General features: G+C 39.8%; 1 protein-coding gene across 1 annotated transcript; it reads right to left on the bottom strand.

The window, feature by feature from the left end:
- Positions 1-353: 353 nt before the first annotated feature.
- On the bottom strand, positions 354-23,715 carry LOC129637279 (acyl-coenzyme A synthetase ACSM4, mitochondrial). The gene is made up of 13 exons (XM_055561276.1): positions 23,515-23,715; positions 21,370-21,580; positions 17,487-17,694; positions 11,722-11,865; positions 10,830-10,986; positions 8,473-8,552; positions 6,759-6,882; positions 5,649-5,729; positions 5,410-5,511; positions 4,808-4,935; positions 4,616-4,715; positions 1,635-1,754; positions 354-490 (listed from the first exon to the last, which is right to left on the bottom strand). The coding sequence occupies exons 1-13, from the start codon at positions 23,713-23,715 to the stop codon at positions 404-406; spliced, it is 1,743 nt and encodes a 580-aa protein (XP_055417251.1). The 3' UTR covers positions 354-403.
- Between the last annotated feature and the right edge of the window lie 1,004 nt (positions 23,716-24,719).

Below are 24,719 nucleotides of genomic sequence, written 5' to 3'. Positions count from 1 at the left end.
AATTCACCTTAAAGAATTAGTAGCATATAAAGATTTTAAGTAGAAGAAATTGTGTCTTGGGCATTTCTCTTAGAATAGTTCTAATCTTTATTTTGAAAAGATCAGGCACAAGGTAAATTCATCATCCATTATATTTTTCTAATTAATCATTTGACTCCTATTTTAAACACTACAAGCCATTTATCGTTGCCTTTGTTGTTTGTTCATCATCATTTTCTTCCCAAATATTTTTAGATTTTTACTTACTTATTTTTTGGCGAAGTGCAAAACAAAAACTCGGTAGAGTTTTTCAACCAGGAAAGATCGTAAGCATTTTAAGAGAGTAGTCGCTCAATTATTGGGAAGCAAGGACTAAAAGAAGGCAGCCCTGTTAACTGCTTAATGCCACTGTGTTCTTGTCAGGCTATGTTCGACCCCATTCATGGTCTCTTAAAACGTTGCGTTTGATTTTCCCAGTGATTGTCTTTGGGAGTTCTTTAACAAATTCCACCTAGTTAACAGAAAAACATAGTATGAGACACTTGATCAAGTTTACTGTCCCCACTAGTAAAGCATGTGACTTTAAGTGTCTGATCAAGTGTCTGTTGACTTTCAGTGTCTGTTGCGTGAAGCTAATTGAATGTCTTGGTCACCAGAAACTGTTCAGTTTATATATACAGTGGAGCTCCATCATGCTGGTTTTTAATGCTGGTTTGCTTTACAGAAGAACAGTCCCTTTATTCTATTGCTTTCCTCTAATTCAAACCAGACCTAGGTCTCTACTTCCCCAGGGAGATGGAGGCCACAGCTAAATGCAAAGAGAAACATCAAGTTAATTCTCGTTTTTTTTGACCTTTTAAGAACTGGGTCCTGGAAGTTCTGGGGAGATTTTTTAAAGATAATTTTGAGTATATACAATTTCCTACTTAGGCCCTGACTTGACAGTAAAATACTTTTTGCTCTCCCTCAAGATATGACTACTGTATTTTAAAATGTCCTCAAACATTTATGAAAAGAAACTAGGCACTGATTAAGTGAACTGAATGGAAATTAGGTTGCTTAGGTTGAAATTAACTACCTTTTAGCTGAAATGATGCCAACTGAAACTGAATTCTTATGTAGAGGATCAGTCAATATCAACTAATAGGATTCTAGGACTAGAAGGAGATTGTAGTGCCATCTGTGTGTCTTTATATAGAATTGTCCTTAAATCCCTCCTTTGGAGAAGGTTTCAGGAAAAATTCCAGTTTCTTTGGATGATATTGTCTTCCTGTCCCTCAAATTTGATCCCTTAATACTTAAAGTCACATGCTTTGAATTTAGAAAGGTATAATGGCCCAAAAGTACTATGATAGATAAGTCGTGCTGTCTTTGAAAACAATTGGCCACTATTTTTTTTTCCTCATATGAAATGGGACTGATTAGTCTGATAAGGATCTTTAGTATACTTAGTATTGTAGAGATGACCAAAGATTCTAATTCTTCAAACATCTGTAGTATCTTAATATAAAGTATTTTAAAGCAAAATTCTTAAAGTTGAAACAGGTGTCCTCTACTTGTATAATGAGTTACTATAAAATCAAAAGCTAATATTTGTACTTACTAGTTTAGATATTTATTTGGTAACACATTTAACTTTTGGGCACAATACTTGCCTTTCTTGGATACTTGTAAGGTGCAGTTGATTTTTTTACATGATCCTGAAGTTCAAGAGTTAATTTCTCTGGGTTGGATGATTTAAAGGGTGCAGATAAAACAACAAAAGCTTTCACTACCTGTAGGGGGAAAAAATCAATTTATATCAATATATTTCTTTTTCAGACACATCAAAGAGTTTGGAATCAATGGCAAACACCAATACTTAATTGTTTGTTAATAGTAGATTGAGAAATGCATGCATATGCTGGAGATCACCTATGAACAAAACTTGAATACAACTATACAGTGAGGTTTTGAGATCTAATTCCAGATAAATGGTTTGAGAGAGTGATGAATGCAGTGGTTCAATAAAGCTAAAGGCTTCATTTTATTTTCATGCCACACTAGTATTGAACATTTCAACCAGACTAATCCTGTTTATTAAATAGGCAGTCCTTGATTGACAGGTAGCCACTTATTCCATCATACTTAAGAAGTAGTAGAGGATTATTGGAGGTTTAGAGAATATGTGTTTTGAGGAGGCCTGATGGAGAAAGTGTGTATGTTGAGAAATGGACTCAGAAAGGACTGATCTACTATAAAAAGCCTTTCTTGCTTGATATTTTTTGCTTCTCTTTGTAATACTGTTTAAAACCCACTAACTAGATAACTACTGAGGTGAATATAAGTTAGTAACAATTCATACATTGATTCTAATTCATGTTTACTTCTGATATTCAGCTGAAATGGTTGTATTGAGACAAGGAGAATTTGGTGACAGGAGAAAAGTATTTTGGACAACAGAATCCATTGATCATGGAAGTGATACTGGAGGTATGAGAATGGGATCCACAGAAGGTCATGTATAATTTGAGCCAGGAATACAGAAAGAGATGTGGGAGAATGCTGATAAGCAAAGTGTTTTTGAAATTTCAACATAAAGTATATAGGAAACTTCCATGAGGAAAAGAAAATTCTCTCTTCCATGCTATTTGACTTCCTCCTAGAACTAAGGCTGGAGCGTCCCTGGCGGCTCAGATGGTAAAGAATCTGCCTGCAATGCAGGAGACCTGGGTTTGATCTCTGGGTCAGGAAGATCCCCTGGAGAAGAAAATGGCAACCTACTCCAGTATTCTTGCCTGGAGAATTCCATGGACAGAGGAGCCTGATGGGCTACAGTCTATGGGGTCACAAAGAGTTGGACACAACTGAGCTGTGGAAAATTCTTAAAGAGATGGGTATACTAGACTGCCTTACCTGCCTCTTGAGAACCTGTATGTAGGTCAACAAACAACGGTTAGAACCAGACATGGAGCAATGGACTGGTTCCAAATTGGGAAAGGAGTCTGTCAAGGCTGTATATTGTCACCCTGTTTATTTAACTTATATGCAGAGTGCATCATGGAAAATGCCAGGCTGGATGAAGCTCAAGCTGGAATCAAGATTGCCAGGAGAAATATTAATAACCCCAGATATGCAGATGACACTACTCTAATGGCAAAAAGCGAAGAGGAACTAAAGAGCTTCTTGATGAAGGTGAAAGAGAAGAGTGAAAAAGCTGGCTTGAAACTCAGCATTCAAAAAACTAAGATCATGGCATCTGGTCCCATCACTTATGGCAAATAGATGGGGAAACAATGGAAACAATGAAAGACTATTTTCTTAGGCTCCAAAATCACTGTGGATGGTGACTGCAGCCATGAAATTAAAAGACACTTGCTTCTTGGAAGGAAAGCTATGACAAACCTAGACAACATATTAAAAAGCAAAGACATCATTTTGCCAACAAAGGTCCATATAGTCAAAAATATGGTTTTTCCATTAGTCATGTATGGATGTGAAAGTTGGACCATATAAAAGGTTGAGTACTGAAAAACTGATGCCTTCATATTGTGGAGCTGGAGAGGACTCTTGAGTGTCCCTTGGACAGCAAGGAGATCAAACCAGTCAATCCTAAAAGATATCAACTCTGAATATTCATTGGAAGGACTGATGCTGCAGCTGAAGCTCCAATACTTTGGCCACCTATGGGAAGAGCCAGCTCATGGGAAAAGACCCTGATGCTGGGAAAGATTGAGGGCAGGAGGAGGAGGGGGCGACAGAGGGTGAGATAGTTGGATGGCATCATTGACTCAATGGATCTGATTTTGAGCAAACTCTGGGAGATAGTGAAGGACAGGGAAACCTGGCGTGCTGCAGTCCATGGGGTCCCAAAGAGTCAGACACAACTGAGTAACTGAACATCAAAAACTAAGGCTACTTTTGTCATTCCCTGAAGTCCCTTTCATTGGGTCCTAATTAGGATTGTGGTATTTGTTTGGGAACTTGGTCACAATCTCTTATTTGCACTGTTTCTGTGAGAAAGTACAGTATGCATTTCACGACAATCATACATATAGTAAAATCTGCTTTTGCTTGTGCAGTATCTGGTCTTCCCTTTTCAGTAACAGCACCCTGATTTGCCTGTGGAGGATTACTTTACCTCTCTGATGGAGTTGACACTAACTCCTATGTCCAATGACTGGCATATGATCCAGGTTGAGCCAGACAGCAAAGATCTTTGCAAAGACAGCAAAAAGCTGTCTCCTTTCCTGGGGTTGTTAAGGTGTAATTTGTTAAGTATATATGGTGTTTGCTACCGTCAGGTGGGAAGAACCTGCCCAAATAGTGCCAACATAAGGAACAGCAGAGCAAGAAATAGAGACAGACTAAGTTTTGCTAATATCACATGAACCCTTGGATGTGTGAGCCAATAGATTGTTTTTGTTTTTTTTTTTAAAGAAATATAAGTCAGTTTGAGTTGAGTTTCTGTCATTTGCTACTAAAAGAATCTTAAAACATTCCCTTTGGTACACAACTCACTTGTAAAGTTGATTGCCTAATATATATTGCCATGTGTGTCTCATTACATGACTACTTTTGATTCATTCTTTAAAGTGGTTAGATGGGCAACTTGAAAATACAATATTGCCACTTTAATTAGTGACCTTCATACTACCTCTCCTCTGACTGGATCTGGACTGCTGACAACAGCTGATTCAACGACCGCTGGGTGCTCAATTAGTGCACTCTCCACTTCAAATGGCCCAATACGGTACCTAGAAGGGGAAAAGAAGAAGCCTTTGATATCTACACCTAAGTAGATTTCCCTGGTAAATGGTGACTTTCTAAAAGTACCAAATGTACATACCCAGAGGATATGATGACATCATCAGCTCTGCCAACAAACCAGAAATAACCATCACTGTCCATCACTCCTCTGTCTCCAGTGACGTAAAAATTCCCTCTTACGGTGGCAGCAGTTTTCTCTGGATTGTCCTATGAATCAAACATGACACTGGGGATTAGTTTGATCAGAATAGAAGGGGTATGGCACCCATAAAGTGACTAGTACATTTCATATTCTATTTCTAAAAAAAAATTTAAAAAGGTAGTTCCTGGCAAAGAATACAAAAGAATACAAGAGTATAATAAAAAATATTATCTATGCCACCCATGGCACCACATATCTACCTCCCCCCACCCCCTAAAGCCTATCCAGGTGTCCTTTCTGAGGACAACCAAAGTAGCTGGTTTCTTTCACATAGAGTTTAATCTTTACAAAATCCTTAGGAGAGAGATAATATATCTATTTTTTTCATTTTACAGCTGATGAAATAGACTTGGATTTTGTGACTTGTCCAGGGTTACATAGCAAAACATGTGGGATATGAAATTTGGACCCAAGTCTATATGACTCCCTATTATACCACCTTTTCTATTAAAGTCTATTAAAGTTCTACATTCTTGTACCACATATTCAGAGAAGAAACAGAAGGGTCGTGTAGATGTTAGCCTGAGGGCAATTTCCCCTTCTTTTCCAGGTGGTAGGATGTTGCCATTTTCATCAATAATCTAGAATGAAAGAAACAGTTTAGGTACCTAAAACTTTCTTTTCACAAAATGAAAATGGGTTATTAATAGTTGTGTAACAAATAGCAGAAATCTGAAATAGTCTCTCTTCTTTGTTGAACCAGTTGGGTATTACCCACCTGCACATCGTAGGGTAGTACTCCTTTCCCCATTGAGCCCGGTTTAATTTCTTGTCCTTTCTGATTGGCACAAATTATTCCCTATTAAGAGAATATATTTTATGTAACTATGTAAAAATTCATTTTTCTGTAGCTGTTAATATATCATGACAATGAAATCCAAGACCCAGTTTTGACTGATTTTTCAAGTATTCAAGCTCATCTTCCAAAATACATTATTTGAGACTGTTGCTGCTGCTGCTAAGTTGCTTCAGTCGTGTCCAACTCTGTGCGACCCCATAGACGGCAGCCCACCAGGCTCCACCGTCCTTGGGATTGTCCAGGCAAGAACACTGGAGTGGGTTGCCATTTCCTTCTCCATTATTTGAGACTGCTGCTTCTGCTGCTGCTAAGTCGCTTCAGTCGTGTCCGACTCTGTGCGACCCCATAGACGGCAGCCCACCAGGCTCCCCCGTCCCTGGGATTCTCCAGGCAAGAACACTGGAGTGGGTTGCCATTTCCTTCTCCAATGCATGAAAGTGAAAAGTGAAAGTGAAGTCGCTCAGTCGTGTCTGACTCTTCGAGACCCCATGGACTGCAGCCCACCAGGCTCCTCCGTCCATGGGATTCTCCAGGCGAGAGGACTAGTAGTTCTCAAACTTGAGTATGTATCAGTTAAAACACATTGCTGGGGCCCCATCCCAGTTTCTCATTCGTAGGTCAGGGAGAGGCCGGGGTATTTGAATTTGTATTTCTACCAAATTCATAGGTGCTACTGATACTGCTGGTTTGGGGACTACACTTTGAAAATCACTCCTTTTGGCTGAGTACCATTAAGTGCACCTTAAGTTCTGTTAAGCCCACTGGGACTCTCTGGGGTCCTTCCCAGTGCATTGGAAAGATGAGCTATTCAATTTTGAACCTCTTAAATCTCTAACACCTCTGAGACTTAGCCTGTGTGAGAAGGAGGGAGGAAAGCCAAGAATAATCATGATTCCCCTTCAGTCAAACCTAGTCGGGCAATTTAGAAGTTTTAGGAAATACCATCAATTTAGAGCATGATGGGAACACTTCAGGGGCTCAGTTGACAGTCCTGGGGTTGAAAGGCTAAACTTTGTCCATTAAACATACCACTTCTGTCTGTCCGTAGCCCTCATACAGCTCCAATCCAGTTTGCACTTTCCACTGTTCCAGTACCTCTGGATTGAGTGGCTCCCCTCCTGTCAAGCAATGCCGCAGCTTCTTGAATTTATATCTGGAGAGAGAGTTTCACTGGGGTCTTTGGGGAGCAAAATATGAGTGGCTTTCATTGGCAGATAACTAGGACATTGGAAACAAGCAAAGAGTGAGGAAGGGCAAGTCTTAGGAAAGTTCATTCAGAGAATATTTGTTGAGCAAATACTCTTGTCAGATGTTGTTCTAGGCACATGGGGTATGTTATGATTAAAACAGTTTCTTGGTGGAGTTTACATTTAACATGTCATTCAAGAGAGGAAAATGTTGGAGAAAATGCTAATAATGATATTAAGAACTTATTAAGAGCCAAGAAATATGGCAGCTAATATTAATTGAACATTTTTGATGTTACAAGGGCTTGTGGAGCACTCTCATAATCTTCACAAACTCTGTTTTACAGATGAAGACATTGAGGTTGAAAAAAGTTAAAGAACTTGCCCAAGCCCTCCCAAATGATAAAGAGCAGAGTTGAGTAATCTGTCCTCTACACTTATCACTTGTCAAGTATCTCATTCACCAAACATGCTGCTGTTGTTGAATTCTTACCACAACCCATGAGGTGGCTCTTAAATATCTCTTATGGATGGAGTTAAGGGAGCCTTAGCAAGGTTTTCTTGAGTGATTGAGATCCATTATTAGGAGCAGAGTCCACCTGTTTGACTTTGTAGCGTGAGCTTTTAACTAGTGGCTTACTACTCAATTGCCCAGCCAGGTTCAGGTGAGAAAGCTTGGAACAGCTCAATTCTAACATAGTGAGGTCCATAATGGGAGGGAGGGTTTGGTAGAAAATGAATTGGGCCTATTCAGAATAGAAGCCCTTGAATTAATCTTAAAATTTGAGCAAGATGTTCACATTCTGAGGGCCACAAGGAGTTGATTAGGAAAAGGGAAAATTCATGTCTCCTTTATTGTTTCTCATAGCTATCTCCCTCCTTGACATCCACACCTTGGGGGAAGCCTTTTTTCTGTTTGTTTTGTCTTTGAAGGATCTAGGTTTAGGGGAGAAGCAGGTGACTGTAATGACTTAAATTGTTTCTTCCTTTCTCTCTCTCCTTATATATTAAATTCATGTTAGTTAAATAAATATACTTTGCAACTTCACCTAACGTTCAGGTGATTTGGCTAAGTTGAATATAAGCTTTAAGTCATAAGACTTTATTAACTTCAGGGCAGTATAAATATAGATGTGTGTGTGTGTGTGTGTGTGTGTGTGTGTGTGTGTGTTTAGAGCAGGGGTGATAAAAGCACTGGGATTACAGAACTCTTGTTGTCTCTGGAAGTGTTCTGTTGTTCCAGTGATTCTTAAACTGGGGATGTTGGGGGCCAGGGGTGGGAGGTTGCCCTCTAGGAGACTCTTGGTAATGTCTGGAGACATTTTTGATCATCACCACTGATGGAGAGGGAAGTCCTACTGATATAGATTAATAGTAGGTAGAGGCCAGGTAGAATGCTACAAAGCAAAGGACAGCACTCCATGACACAGAATTATTTGGTTCAAAATGTAAGTAATGGTGAGACTGAGAAACTATCTTGTACTGAAAAGGGGAGATCTGTGTTGCTGGATTATAACTTTTGTTTGTGGTTCAAATGGAGATTTCTGCCCAAATACCTCTTAAGGTCTTTTTGCACAAGCATCCGGTAGACGGTGGGAGCACTGCAGAGGGTCGTGATGGGATAAGTGGTAAGTGTCTGGATGATGGAGAAAGACAAAATATCAGCAGTGGTTAATTAAAGGCAATGACTGGAGCTGATGTCTACAACCTCCTCTTTTCTTTCATTGACATGTGATCATCTCATGGAAAAATACCAATAACCTCAGATACACAGATGATACCACTATAATAGCAGAAAGCAAAAGGAACTAAAAAGCCTCTTGATGAGAGTGAAAGAGGAGAGTGAAAAAGCTGGCTTAAAACTCAACATTAAAAAAACTAAGATCATGGCATCTGGTCCCATCACTTCATGGCAAATAGATGGGGAAACAATGAAAACGGTGAAACACTTTATTTTCTTGGGCTCCAAAATCACTGTGGATGGTGACTGCAGCCATGAAATTAAAAGACACTTGCTTCTTGGAAGGAACGCTATGACAAACCTAGACAATGTATTAAAAAAGCAAAGACATCACTTTGCCAACAAAGGTCCATATAGTCAAAAATATGGTTTTTCCAGTAGTCATGAATGAATGTGAGAGTTGGACCATATAAAAGGCTGAGCGCTGAAAAACTGATGCTTTCAAATTGTGGTGCAACCATGAAATTAAAAGACACTTGCTTCTTGGAAGGAAAGCTATGACAAACCTAGACAACATATTAAAAAAGCAAAGACATCACTTTGCTGACAAAGGTCCATTTAGTCAAATCTATGGTTTTTCAAGTAATCATGTACGGATCTGAGATTGGGACCATATAAAAGGCTGAGTGCTGAAAAACTGATGCTTTCAAATGTGGACTCTTGAGAGTCCCTTGGGCAGCAAACAGATCAAACCAGTCAAACCTAAAGTAAATCAACCTTGAATTTTCACTGGAAGGACTGATGCTAAAGCTGAAGTGCCAATACTTTGGCCATCTGATGTGAAGAGAAAACTCATTGGAAAAGACCTCAATGCTAAAGATGGAAGGCAAAAGGAGAAAATGGTGTCACAGGATGAGATGGTTAGAGAGCATCACTGACTCAACGGACATGAGTTTGAGCAAACTCTGGGAGATAGTGGAGGACAGGGAAGCCTGCCATGCTGCCATCAGTGTGGTACCAAAGATTCAGACACAATTTAGCAACTGAATGAGAACAATTTTAATATTTGTATTTAATATTTCATGAAACAGATATATCAATATTATATTAATATATAATTTGCCAATGACATATAAGATATTTAGATGTTACACATTGAATATTTTATAAAAAGAATATTTTGTCTCATTGAATATACTAAATAAGAATACTAATAATGTTATATATAATTACATGTGATGGTATATTAACATTATTAAATATTTCTATTTACATATTGTAATATATTACTTTATGAAAGAATATTTCATAAATAATAAAATATTCTTATTTTATAAATGTTGGTTTTAAAACTGTAAAATTAACTTACCTACTTCAAGTAACTTTACAAATCTGATGTAGAGACCCAAGTTCTTATGTTACTCTAAATTTCTGTGAAAACTCATAAACCATCTCGTCAAACCAGTTGGCAAAATAACAGGGTGAGCATAGCTTTTAGTCACACACAGGTGTGGTGCTTTTAATAATAAGTATTTGGTTAAACTTGATTGATCATTCATGGGGTTGAAAAATAATTGGCCTTGAATCACATTTTTCTAAAGGCTTAAGAAACTGGAGCCATCTGATACCTCATTCTAGCTGTTGCTGGCTGAGAAGGATGGATGTTCCTGGTTTCAAGAAGAATATTGGGTTCTGAGAATTAGCAAAGTGAGAAGCACAGGGCGAAGGGAGTATGAAAGGTGCTACTCTGGGAGAAAGGTGACACCACCTTCAATCTCCTCTACACAGGAGTTCAGACTTATCAACTATTGTCTTTGTTTCACTGAAACAGAAACCAAAGATTTATTTAGACTTGAGACTTAATCTGTTATTTAGAACTAGACTCTCAGGCAGTCAGACATGACTGGGCCACTGAACTGAACTGAGACTTAATCTGTTATTTAGAACCAGACTCTCAGGTGGCCACTGATTAAGTGATACTAGCAAATCCTGAACAATTTGAAGCACAAGAGGGGTTCTTATGCTTAAGAGCGTTGTGGGTGTTCCTTCTTCACTCTGTTAAATACATTTTAAAGCCAAGTCTCTGGAGACTTCACTTCTTAAAAACAAATGATTTTCATAAGCCCAAGAAGTCCTGCATTCTGAGGAATCATGTCTCTATGGTTCTGGGAAAGACGAGAGAAACCTATATGCAATTTAGAAAACTATATGTAATTTGAAGTAGTGACTTACATCCAGGAAAGTGTCGGTGTCAAACTGGGCCATCCGATGCACAAAGACACAGGCTCCTTGAAGCCAGGAGGAAAACACACTGCCAATGGCAGCCTTGATCCAGCCAGTGTCAGACATGTTCCATATGATATCTGTGGACTTCAGGTCCAGCCAATACCTAAGTGATATGGGGAAGCAACAAGACAGACCAAGCTGAAATAAAACAAAGAAACAGGAAAGTAAGCAAATTTGTGTCCTTAAGGAACAGCCTTGCCTTGGAACCTCAATGGCTACGGAGAAGGGTCAAAAGAAGCCCCACGCCCAGATGAGCAGCACCACCTCTCATTCTTGTTAGAGGGCTTTTCAGAATCTTAGGTAGTCTGAGAGTAGAGTGGGAGTCTGGGTTTTGCATGTTTTTCCAAGTTTGTCCATTGAGGTGACAACTATTTACTGAGCAAATATTATATGATAGACATTGTTCTATAGCAGAGTGCAAGGAAGACCAGATTTCTTCCCTGTTTTAGGGAGATAGTGAATAAGTATCTAAGTAAATATCATAACTTCAAATAGTGATAAGTGCTATGAGGAAAATGAAATAGGGTAATGTGATAGTTTTAGGACATCTTGGAAGGCCTTTCTGGGTGGGCAAATTTATGTGGCCAAAAGGAGAAGGAGCCAGACATGCTGTTGTGGGGACTGAATCAAGGTCAGGTCCTAAGTTCTTGCTTGACCAGTTGGTTAGATGGTACAATTTCCTGAATTAAGACATCGAGAGTTCTATTTTGTAGATGTTTCATTGGAAATACCTAATAGCCACCCAAGTAGAGGTGCCAGCTAGGCAATTGGATATACATATTGGCAGCTCAGGGGATAATTAAAAAAAAAAAAAACAAAAAACAGTTTTCCTCCTTACCTTCCACAGAGGGTATACCCAATTCCCAGGCTGCTCTGAGAGTGTTGGGCCATCTTGGGAGAACCTGTGGTCCCACTGGTGAAATAAATGGCCATTGGTTCTTGACTTCCTGTCTCCACACAACTGTGCTCTGCAGAGGCAGTTCTGTAAAGTATGGGCCCCAAGATGATGACTGAACATAGCAGACCAGTTTAGCTCTGATTTTTTTTTTTTTGCTTTGCTACTTATGCCTTCTTGACACCAGAATGTAATCCAAAGCCTCCCTGAGAGAAATTTCTCAAGAAAACTTATAGGGACTTCGCAGCTGTGCTGCATGGCTTGTGGGATCTTAGTTCTACATCCAAAGATTGAACCTGTACCCTTGGAAGTGAGGGCATAAAAACTTAACCACTAGACCACCAGTGGTCTAGACCACTAGACCACTAGACCACTAGATTCTCCAGGCAGGAACACTGGAGTGGGTTGCCATCAATGCATGAAAGTGAAAAGTGAAAGTGAAGTCGCTCAGTCATGTCCGACTCTTAGCCACCCCATGGACTGCAGCCCACCAGGCTCCTCTGTCCATAGGATTTTCCAGGCAAGAGTACTGCAGTGGGGTGCCATTGTCTTCTCCGAGTTACTGAGTTAGGAATGGGCATATGATGCAATTAGGGAGGAATACTGCCTCCCCCTACCCCCATTCATCTTGCTTTTTGACCTTTGGATATTGTTGCAAGAGTACTTGATGTCTGGAATTAGCCTAGCCATGTTGGGATCACAAGAAGCATTATCATCCACACTGAGGATGGCATGATGGAAAGATGAATGAATCTAGGTCCATGCTATCTTCAAAAAAACACTGAATTAACCAACTCTCATTCCATTCTACCTCTGTACTTCTTATCTGTAATATAATAAACTTGTATTGTTTAAGCCATGCTTACTTGGGTCTTCTATTGCTAAAGCTAAGAGCACTTTAACTGATAGTAATATCTTTGTAATATTGTCTGCATAGACAGCCCCAACAATTCCTTCCATCTAAGCATGCCTCACTGAGGGATGGAGCCTGTGTCCTCTCTCCTTGAATCTGGGCTGGTCTTAAGATTTGCTTTGACCAACAGAACATGACAGAAGTTGTGCAACTTCTCAGCCTGAGCCACCAAGGCTTTGTAGTTTCACTTTTCACTGGAACACAGCCACCACATAAAAATGTTCAGATTGTCCTGCTGGAGAGACAGGGCATGTGTGGGAGAAGAGAAATGTTTAACGAACACCAAAGTCTCAGAATTATGAGTGAACCCACTTGGATCCTCCAGCTCCAGTCAAGCTGATGTGGAGCAGAGATAAATTGCTTCTGCTGAGACCTACATGAATTTCTAACCCAAAGAATCTTGAGCAAATAAAATGATTGTTTTTACATCACTAACTTTTGAGTTGGTTTGTTACTCAGTATTTAATACCCAATAGAACACCTATGAATTTTTGAAACTCACATATCTTTTTAATATCTCAGGTTGAAGGAAACAGAGTTCAGGATACCATTTTAATCCATCCTAATTAGATTAAGATTGCCACTGAAATTTTAAAACAGTAAGGATTAATGGTATAAACACACACTATATTGTCAAATATAGTTTCATGAAATATTAATGTGGTTTTCTTGGTAACTTGCCTACCCTACCCCTTGTCCCCTCTCCCCAAATAAAAATAGACCATTCAATTGTATTGACTTTTTCAGTAAAATATATGGTGAAATTGGTATGTGTTGGACTGGAGAAAGGGGAATATCATCATAGTATCTGATACAAACAAGCAAACAAAAACAAACCAAAAAAGCCCAACTCATCTTTGAATGCGTCTTAATCTAGTATGTAAAACTTTTGATATAAAGCTTTTGATTTTTAAAACAAAGAAACATTATAATCTGTGAGTGACAAGAAGATTTTCAAGCAGGGTTTCCAGCGTATGACTTCTGTCTTTCTTTGCATACCTGACTTATATATATAATCAGTTTTTGGGAACCGATTATATGCTGATGATTCCAGATTTATATCCTTACCTCCTTGAGCCTGAGACTCAAATATCTACCACTTGCTACACATTTGTTTGTTCTTAGTCCCCTCAATTGGTGGCTCAGACAGTAAAGAATCTGCCTGCAATGTGGGAGACCTGGGTTCAATCCCTGGGTTGGGAAGATCCCCTGGAGGAGGGCATGGCAACCCACTCCAGTATTCTTGCCTGGAGAATCCCCATGGACAGAGGAGCCTGGCAGGCTACAGTCAGTGGGGTCTCAGAGTCAGACACTACTGAGCGACTGAGAACACAACTTTAAACTCTTTCTCCAGCTGATAGTATCCCACCCACTAAGTTATCTGAGTTAAAAGCAGAAGATTCCTGCCTTCATTCTTCATGTCCAATCAGTCTCCAAATCCTTCTAGTTCTTTCTTTAGTGTGCCTCCTTCTCTCAGTACTACTCATCAGAGCTTGGACTTAGAATCTCATCTTTGCTCCCCTAGATAAGCCTTTCAGATGGTCTCTTTGATTCCAGTTTGGTTCTATTCAAATTTATTTTTTATGCAGTTGCCAGAAAAATCTATTTAAAACTGGAAACTGACCTTGACACTTCACTTCTTAAAACTCTTCACTGGCTTCCCTTGTCATGTGTGTATTAGTTGCTCTGTCGTGTCCTACTCTTTGTGACCCCATGGACCACAGCCCACCAGGCTCCTCCATCCATGGAATTCTCCCGGCAAGAATACTAGAGTGGGTTGCCATTTCCCTTTCTAGATCCCTTGTTCATAGGATCAAGTTAAAAAATTAGCATGCGTATTCAATCTTTGGGCTTCCCTGGTAGTTCAGCTGGTCAAGAATCGCCTGCAATGCAGGAGACCTTGGTTCTATTCCAGGGTTGGGAAGATCCACTGGAGAATGGATAGTCTACCAATGCCAGTATTCTTGGGCTTTCCTGATGGCTCAGCTGGTAAAGAATATGCCTGCAATGTGGGAGACCTGGGTTTGATCCCTGGGTTGATAAGATCCCCTGGAGAAGGGAATGGCTACCCACTCCAGTATTCTGTCCTGGAGAATTCCATGGACTGTATAGTCCATGGGATCGCAAAGAGTCAGATTTTTATATGAGAGGCCATTATCTGGCCTCTGCTTGCTCTTCTGGCCTCCACTCTGGCTTCATATTTTCTTTTCTAGCCATCCCAAACTGCTTGCAGTCCTTTCTTTACACATTTTGGGGTTTTCTTTGCCTCCATACTTTTGTTCATATAGTTCTTCCTGGAACATTGTTTTAAGCCCCTTATGATCAGAATCCAGGGTCTTGAGCTGAAGGGAAGGGTCCTTTTTATTAGGACAGGAAAAGAGAAATATCAGTCAGGCCCATAATTTTAACTGTTTCCCCATTCTAGTATAATATTCTGGAAAATGTCCATGAACATCTATCCATGGGAGACAGAAGTAGCGTGAGAAACCTTAAAGTGAACTCCCAGAAGATTGACTCTAACAAAATGAAATAGCCCTGATTGTGGCTGTGTGTGGTTTTCTGACAGAACAGCCAGTTGTTGGCAATTTATGTCTCTTTTCCTTAGCTTTTAGAGAAACAATCCATGCCAGTTGTCAAGTTATGACACTCCAAAGTTGTTGGTTTGAAGTGAGGATTCCCTTTACCTTGAAAAATACTCCCCAGATGTATAAATTTCAATTTGAAATTCATATGAGTTCAAAGTTCTCTGTCTCCTGTGGATTTTGTGACGCTTTAAAGGTTTTCTGGGGACTCAACAGAATGGGCAGAGTTGTTTAGGACAGGAGTCTTGAAAGTAGGGGAACTTGCTGCCTAGGAGTATATGCAAGATGACTGGAATGAGAAGAAAATAAAATTTCAAATTATATGTATTTTAGAATTCATTCTTTAAAATAATTATTTTTTATATTTGTGTGGTACACAAAAGTACATGTATATAATTTATAAATAAATAAATATATATTAAGGGAGTGTGTTAAAAATATTTTACTGAGGAATATGAATATTCAATTGAATAACACTACCTTAGGGAATTTAGTCCATTCTAAAGGAGATCAGCCCTGGGTGTTCTTTGGAAGGAATGATGCTAAAGCTAAAACTCCAGTACTTTGGCCACCTCATGCGAAGAGTTGACTCATTGGAAAAGACTCTGATGCTGGGAGGGATTGGGGGCAGGAGGAAAAGGGGACGACAGAGGATGAGATGGCTGGATGGCATCACCGACTCGATGGACGTGAGTTTGGGTGAACTACGGGAGATGGTGATGGACAGGGAGGCCTGGCGTGCTGCAATTCATGGGGTCGCAAAGAGTCAGACACAACTGAGCGACTGAACTGAACTGACCTTAGGGAATTACTGCACTGCTGAATGGCTTTGTTAACTTGAGACTAATAATAATTATAATTACTATAAATGTTATAGAGTGATTACTCTGTGCCAAGCATTATGCTAAAAACTTCACATGCTTCATCACATTTGATTTTTATACAACTCATTGGTGTAGATACTATACTATCCTTATTTTATGGATAAGATACAGAGTTTTAGAGATGTTACTTGACTTATCCAGAGGTACTCAGTTTATGAAAGACACAAACAGCATTCTCTGGCATAGCTGTGGGAAAACCTTTTGGTTTTGACCAACAGGGTTTAGTTTTGATTACTAGTAAAATTTTATTCCAGCCATGGAAACTACTTTTATTCAACAGAGTTTATATGTCTTCTTTTTATAAGCTGATCAAAAGTATTTTTTTTAAATAAGCTACTTAACAGCTCTTTGAAGGATAATACATTTAATAAACATTTTACTCCATTTTTTACAGTTTAGGAAGCATCTACATATAAGGAAAATTGAGGTTAAGGGTGCTGTTTTGTTCAGTCCTCAGTAAGCATTTCTTAGGGCCCAACTAAATGGTAGGAACTAGAAATAGAGTGATCAGTCAAAACCTTCTTGGAGCTTACTGTTTAGAAGAAGGATGGAAGTTTTTTTTTCTGTAAAGACCTAGATAATAAATATCTTAGGCTTTGGGGGTCATAGAGTCTCTGCTGTAGCTACCCAACTCTGCTCTTATGAGATGAGAGCCGCTCTAGACAATATGCACAGAAATGGGTGTGGTCATGTTCCAACACAACTTTATAAAAGTGAGTGCCATGCCAGAATTGGCCTATGGGTCATCATTTGTCAACTGCAGAGGAGAAAAACAGATAGTAAATACAGGAACAAATGAGTGGATGTGATATTTGGGTAGTGATGAGTACTATGAAGAAAACAATAGGATGATGTGGTAGACTAGCTTGGAACTGGTGGTCAGAGATAGTCTCACTGAGGATAAGACATTTGAGTTGAAGTTTGACAGGAAGTCATCAACTTCCTGTTGATGAGGGCTGAGGAAGAGCATTCCAGATAGAAAAAAACAGCAGGTGCAAAAGCCCTGAGGTGAACCACATTTAAGGAAAAAAAATGGTGGCCAGAGTCAAGGCCGTGAGTTGTGGGAGACGTGCTCCAGGACTTAGGCAAGTACTCACTCGGGTAGGACACTCATCTCAGGCCCTGGCAAAAAGGAGGGAAATGCGAGCAGAGCTGCAGCCCTTTCTCTGTCCTTAAAACGTTTTTATTAGGTGACTTTTCCTGAGAAGGAGCCTGTATCAACCCACAGTATGCAGGAGTCCACAGTATGCAGGAGGCTAGGAGACTCTGAGATGTAGTTGTGACTGGTGTTATTGCTGGCACTGCAAGTGACGTGGGGAAAATACTCACTGAAGTAACTCTGGGAAGCTGAGCCACCCATCCTGGCTGTGTGGAGACACCAGGAGTTTGGTCTTCAAGTCTGGACACTCGGACACAATGGACTCCACTGCTGGGATCACCTCCTCACTGGCCACAATGCACTTGGCCTTAGATGCATGCAGCCGATAGAGGATGTCTTTTGCTGTCAGCTGGGTTGTTCCTGGCATGAAGACAAGCCCTGGGAAAGAGACAGACCTCTGAATAGACTGTGGACTGTGGAAACTTGGGCTTTGTGCCTGCATGGCAAAGAGCTGCAAAATCTAACCTTTAGCTACCCTTGTCTTGGTCTCCAGGAACATCCCGCAGGACCCTGATCTCTGAGAGATCCTTAGAGCGCTAGCTTCAGAGTCCGACAGTCCCTGGATCTAATCCCATTCTTGCAACATACGTGCTTTGTGACCTTGCACTTATTCCTTCATCTCTCTGTGTCTTCCTTTCCTTCTTTGTAAAATGGGGAAACTAATAGTAAGTCTGGCATATAGTAAGCATTATGCTGTCGTTGTTTAGTCGCTAAGACATGTCTGCCTCTTTTTGCCACCCCATGGACTGCAGCCTGCCAGGCTCCTCTGTCCGCAGGATTTCCCAGGTAAGAATACTGGAGTGGGTTGCTATTTCCTTCTCCAGGGGATCTTCCAGATCCAGGGATGGAACCCACATCTCCTGCATTGGCAGATGATTCTTGACATGAGCCATCATAATGGTGGGCTGTTATATGTTCCATTTTAGTCATTGTCATATAACACTTAAACAGTACTTTACATTTTACAGCACTTTACAGGTTTACATTTTCATGAATATCAACTCATCCAATCATCTGAACCTATGGTTTCCAAATGAGTTTGGCAAGATAAGCCACTAGGGATAAGAGAAGAAATTAGAATTTAAAAAATTTATTGCAGATATGGAATTCTGTTATGACTTTATCTCATTTTTGTATATATTTTTATACATACTGTATTAGCAAAGTAGAACAACTTAAATAACTATATCCAGATGGGAGTATATGTTTCCCAAGAATTTTTATTGATAGATTGTATAGCCAAAAAAACTTGGAGACCACTGTTCTAAGCAACCATGTAAATCAATGCAGTTGTTGCCATCTGATGGAATATGACCCAAGCAAGTAGTAGAGACAGCCCTTAAATCTGGGTTTTCTCAGTGGTCTGTGTTCATTGACATATGCCTACATTACTTTGTCAATGCTTAATTTATTCAACTGTTTCACATCATTCTAAACATTGGCCTGTGATGGGCCTGATTTTAAAGTACTAGTTCCTTATGAGAAGAACATATATGGGAGAGTTAGATGCAAAACAGAGGGAAAGTGGTTTGCACTTTCTAAAGCAGATCAATGGCAAGAAACTGGAATGTATGTAAAGCATTACAAAGAGCCACTGCCATTTATTGAGTATGTAATATATGCCTAATGCTAAGTCACTTCAGTCGTGTCCGACTCTGTGCGACCCCATAGATGGCAGCTCACCAGGCTCCCCCGTCCCTGGGATTCTCCAGGCAAGAACACTGGAGTGGGTTGCCATTTCCTTCTCCAATGCAGGAAAGTGAAAAGTGAAAGTCAAGTTGCTCAGTCGTGTCCGACTTTTAGCGACCCCATGGACTGCAGCCTACCAGGCTCCTCCGTCCATGGGATTTTCCAGGCAAGAGTACTGGAGTTGGGTGCCATTGCCTTCTCCGAATATATGCCTGGTATCTCACTTAAAATTAATCCCAGCATGCAGATGACAACTAACCCAAGGGCTGTAAAGTAAGTGGAAGAACCAAGATTCAAAGATACACTTCCCAGACTCCCAAGACCTATGTCATATACCAGACTCCTTATTTCTTGGTGAGTTCCCTGAAGTACGCTAAATAGGAAGATATGGAGTTGAATTCCTAGGAAGGAAACTTCAATTACTGAATATATCTTAAAAGCTCTTACATGTCACCCCCTCTTGAGAAGATGAATAAATATTTGATGTGATAAGTTAATCAAGAAAATATCTCATCATTCACTCAATATAAAAATATAAGATTATTTTGCAAATCATTTGTTCTTAGTGGCTCAGAAATTATTAGTAGTCTTGGGGGATTTGTGATGTGGATGTATTTAATGGATAGCTTGGGGGTCAGGAGTAAGTTCTCTTCTAGTGGATTTCAGATTTTTACGCTTTACAGCAAAAGCAAAATGTTTAGCTATGTGGTGCATAGTACTAGTATCTCTATTTACTGAGATTTAATTATTCTGAACTTGAAAACATAATCCTCAGGCACTTGTTTAACATTTAATTAATTGTATATTTTTGACCATTCTGCTTGTGGGTTTGTTTTTAATCTCAGCATTCACAAATGGCATACATTATGTTAAGTAATATTAGTATATTTTTATGACAAAACCTTTAATCTCTTTCCAACCCACAATTTGTTTCACATTTGCAAATTCCTTTTTATAGTGAATGTAAAAAGAATTTTATATATTGCTATTTTTATGTAATATTGGCAATGAGAGCATTTTTCAACACTATTATGAAATCCTTGTAATTATTCTTTTAATGACACTCCAGCAAATTGAAGCATCATAATTTCAATTAGCAATAACCACACCTCCACTAAACTTTATTCTCAGCTAGTTTTTAAGTTATTTAATAGTTCTTATATAGTTGTTTCCATTTTTTCCTATTATTAATGATATTGCAACACATGTTTTCGTGTTCGGTATAGTAGTATATCCTTTGGTATTCTTGTTTATTTTTGATTGATGTATAAACATTTGTGTTGTGTGTGCAAACTTTTTCAGTAAAAGGCCAGACAGTAAACATTTTAGGCTTTGTGAGTCGTACCATCTCTATTTCAATTAGCAATTCTGCTGCTGTAGTGCAAAAAGAGCTATGCTGCTAAATCAATTCAGTCGTGTCCGACTCTGTACGACCCCATAGACGGCAGCCCACCAGGCTCCCCCGTCCCTGGGATTATCCAGGCAAGAACACTGGAGTGGGTTGCTATTTCCTTCTCCAGTGCATGAAAGTGAAAAGTGAAAGTGAAGTCGCTCAGTCATATCCGACTCTTAGCGGCCCCATGGACTGCAGCCTACCAGGCTCCTCCATCCACGGGATTTTCCAGGCAAGAGTACTGGAGTGGGGTGCCATTGCCTTCTCCGAAAAAGAGCTATAGACAATATGTAAATGAGTGAGCATGGCAGTATTCCATTAAAACTTTAAAGCTTTATTTACAAAAATAAACGGCCAACTCATTGGCTGTGGTTTCTGCTGGACTCTGTCCTAGAAAGGAAAAGAGTTCTGTAGAAATTTTACTGGGGTACATTATAAATTACTACTGTGGGAGAAAATGTGTCATTTAATACATTAATTTTCTGGGAAGAGGCAAAGGTTTTCCAGCTGGAATCTACAACCTTAGTCTTAAAAGTCATTTTGTTATAAAGTCCTTTTTTCTTCCTTTTGTACTGCTATGTCAGGGAGAATCCAAATGTATTCAGGGAAGTAAGTTCTGGAGCATCTGGATGAACACATCATAACCAGCACTGCAAAGAGGCATTGGTACCCACATTCGCTTTTATAGAGTTTCGTGTTTAAGCTCCAATTGCATAGCTTTCTAGCTGTGTGACTCAGGGCAAACTTAACCTTTCTGAACATCAGTTTCCTTTCTCGCAAAATGGGCATCAATAATACTTACCTCTTGAGGTAGTGTTTTATTATTGCATCATGATTGCTTCTAATTTCAACCCAGTTTTTCTGTTCTTTGTAAGCATAACTTCAGTCAGGACTAACAATTCATAAAAACCTCTACTTTCAGTCTTTTTCTGTTTCTGCATGATTTAAAAATGTTAAATATTGGCACTGACCTGTTCTCATACAAGCCACGTTTATGAGCCACCACTCTGGGATTCGGGGAAGAATCACGGCCACTCGGTCTCCTCTCTCTAAACCACAGGGCTTGGTGAGCACATTGGCAGCCTTCCGGGACAAGGAGCCCAGTTCTCCAAAGCTCCATTTCACCTCATCCCCTTTGCCATTCACCCACCACAGGGCTGGGTTGGCTGGTCTCTCTCCTGTCTAGGTATGCATGGGCACATGGGGAAGAGGGGAGAAGGCTTGATTGAGTGGTCATCAAATAGATGGGACATATTTGTTATCTTTCCTTCAGCACTTGTGCTGGTGGAGCCCAGTAACAGAACCCAGTTTGTCTGTGGGGGAGCCACTGTTCTATCAAATACCTCCTTGTTGAGACAACCCACCAGGGTGCCCATTCTTCCCTGATCAGCGTGTGGGCCTGTGAACCAAGTTGGGCCAATCACACCTTCTGTCCCTGATTGAGTTTTCTGAGAAGAACAAAAAGATAGAAAATGGTTGGAGCAAAATCCATCTATTGGCTCTTGGTGCTTATGCATCTGTCCTGCTTCCTGTCCTTGTGAAAACTCCAGCTTCCAACCCAATTTTGTGACCTCTCCCACATCCCTTTGATAAATTTATTTCTTGTTTAAGTTAGAGTCTCTTCCAACCAAAAGCCAAAATGAATGGACCAAGACTGATTAGGAACTTATTTTTTACCCAAAAGGACAAGCTATGGCTTTCGTAGGTAACCGAGAACAAGACGGAGGGCCTTTGTAGAAGAAGCTTGATTGCTTTCTGGAGCAAATGTCTTATACATGATTCTAGAAGTCTGTACTGTAAAATCTCTTTGCTTTATGTATTACTTGGGGGAGATATTACTCTCCTTTTCTTCCCCTATCTGGAATGCTCCCTTTACCTTCCCTAGTTGGAAAATACTTGGAAGCCCAGTTTTCATTTCACTTCTTTGGTCAAGTCTTTCTTAGCTCCCACTTCTTCTCCTGACTTCTCTGTGTTCCTGCAGCTTTGTATGCACGTTCCCATTTATTCCATTAAACTTTGTGATATCATAGAGGCATCCCTATCCAATGGATTAAAGCTCTGTAAGATCAGAAGCTGGTTCATTTACCTTTGAACTGGTGAACTTGCATAAGTAGCTTAACTTCTGTGAGGTTAAGTTCCTTATCTGCAGCCCCCTTAGCTGCAGGGTGGTGATGGGGATTTGATGAAATAATATAGATCCATATTTCTCAATTGTTAGTCATTTGAGTATCACTATTTTTCCAGATCTGTCTACACTTGTGCTATTGTTCTTTGTATTCTTCTTTACACTGTTGACTCATTTTTACTTGAATACTTTACTTAAGAAGGAAAATATGTTTAATTATTAATACCACCATAATGGGAAAATCAGTACAACTTGCTAAAAATGGGTTACTGAAAAATAAATATGTATACTGAAAACAAAATATGTCCCTACATTTTATCTAGAGATTTTCATCTTCTATCTGTGCTCTCTGTTCAAAAGTGAGTGTATCAAATATAAGAGAGCTGCTAAAGACAATAGATTTGAAGGAAGATTGTCCATTCTATTTACTAGGAAGAATTAACTCCACATATTCAGTACCTTGTACATGTAGTATATATTCTGAAGCACGGGCCCTCGCAGTGCACTTTGGTAAGCATTGATAAGTAGAGTGTTCAGCTTAGTGCCTGGCTGGGGGTGGGGGGGTCAGTATGCAGGGACCTTGACCTGGGGATACACTAAACACTTCATAAAACATATTGCTTTTTCCTTTTCAAGCTCTGCTTCTGCACCAATGACTATTCATAAAACCAAAGCTCAAGTTACTGTTTTTTTTGTGACCAAACCAAACAGAAGAATTGGAGACCAAAGAGCTGCTATGTTCGACTTGGGGAAAACGAGGGGAAAGAGGCATAGTTCTTTGAGTAACCATGATGAGGGGGGCTGAGGATGAAGACAGCCATACGTAGTTGAGGTGCAAAGTTCTTCCCTGGAGAGAGAGAAGGGCAACTGGAAAACAAAGGAAACCATGAGGTATGAAAAAATGGAATTAAAAATGGCCACAGAACAAGGAAACGGAAGTCTGAGAGACAGGTAGACACCAAGAATTTAAAGGAGGCCCGTCATCTTATACCTTCTCTTTTTGGGACCACTGGTCCAGCACATCCCCAGCAAAGTTAAAGTTCTTAGGCAATGATCTCTCACAGCGATTTATGGCTTCAAAGTCGGCAAGAGTCAGAGGCACCCCCAGCTGGTGACTTTTGTGAAAGCGCCGGCCAGATGGCTTTGTGAGCCAGATGAATCTGAATGTCTGGTAGCGGAAAAAAATCTTCATGGTTCCAAAGGGCTTTGTTAGCTTGTGTGGATATGGAAATACTGCAGTCTGTGGGGAAATATTGGTGAGGAGTGTTAGTCTCTTCCCATGCTCTGTGGTGAGATTGGGAAGCGGACCTGTAGCTGTGTACCCTCAGAAGTTTGGAAAACACCTGAAAACACCCCATCCTTCTCTAGAGCTGAGGATTTAGCCCTTGATCAGTCCTCTACTACTAGACTTTTCCTCGTCATTCTCTTTGTGACCAGGTTAATCTTAAAAATAACAGCAACAACAACAGCCCACAACTATAGAGTTGTCAAGCTCCTATCTTCTGTTCCTACCTTCTTCCCAAACACATGATAGACAAACAGAATATTTGCTGCCTGGATTGACATTCACGACCTCCTTCTCTCTGCCTCATACTCTGTTCTAACTCTATCTGCTAAGTCCTCTCTCGAATTTCCTCTTCCAGTAAAGCAGCCCACTGACTTTTCATAAATGTCTGTTTCCACCACTTAGATTTGACCTGTCATTCCCCTGGTTTCTGGGCCATGCTTCCTGCCTTCATTATAGCTCTTTAGACACCTTGGTGTAAGTACTGGATCAGCCATTTTCTGGCTGTAGGGCTTTATGAAAATTATCTTTCTTACACCTCAATTTCCTCATGTGTGAAATGGGGGAAAATACAGCACCTCTGTCCTAGGGTTATTATGAGAATTTAATAAGATAATGTCTGTAAAATGCCCAGTATGTAAAAAGTGTCTTCAAAGTGTTAACTAATGCTATTGTTAAGATAATTTTCATTAACATAGTTCCATGAAACAGTCTTACAATATGAATCAGGAAACTTGTGATTTACTCTCAACTCTTTCAAGACTAGCTTTATGACATTGGTAAAGTAACCTTCTTTCCTTTCTGTACTGCCATCTGTATTCTAACATTTTTTTCCCTAATTTTCTGATTTATTTATTCCTTTGAATTTCCATAACATGCATCTATACTATTCATGCAACAGTTGTCTACCT

Source organism: Bubalus kerabau, chromosome 23 (assembly GCF_029407905.1).
Source record: "Bubalus kerabau isolate K-KA32 ecotype Philippines breed swamp buffalo chromosome 23, PCC_UOA_SB_1v2, whole genome shotgun sequence".
Classification (NCBI taxonomy): Eukaryota; Metazoa; Chordata; class Mammalia; order Artiodactyla; family Bovidae; genus Bubalus; species Bubalus kerabau.
Note: the sequence above shows the minus strand (reverse complement) of the source record. Positions and strands in the feature narration are given on the sequence as shown.

Excerpts from the sequence above, each read along its gene's own strand:
- LOC129637279 (XM_055561276.1), bottom strand. The coding sequence starts at position 23,715 with ATGAAGATTTTTTTCCGCTACCAGACATTCAGATTCATCTGGCTCACA. Across the intron at positions 5,512-5,648 it reads TACTACCCTACGATGTGCAG|ATTATTGATGAAAATGGCAA; the intron begins GTGGGTAATACC and ends CTTTCATTCTAG. Across the intron at positions 1,755-4,615 it reads CAGATCCAGTCAGAGGAGAG|GTAGTGAAAGCTTTTGTTGT; the intron begins GTAGTATGAAGG and ends TTCCCCCTACAG.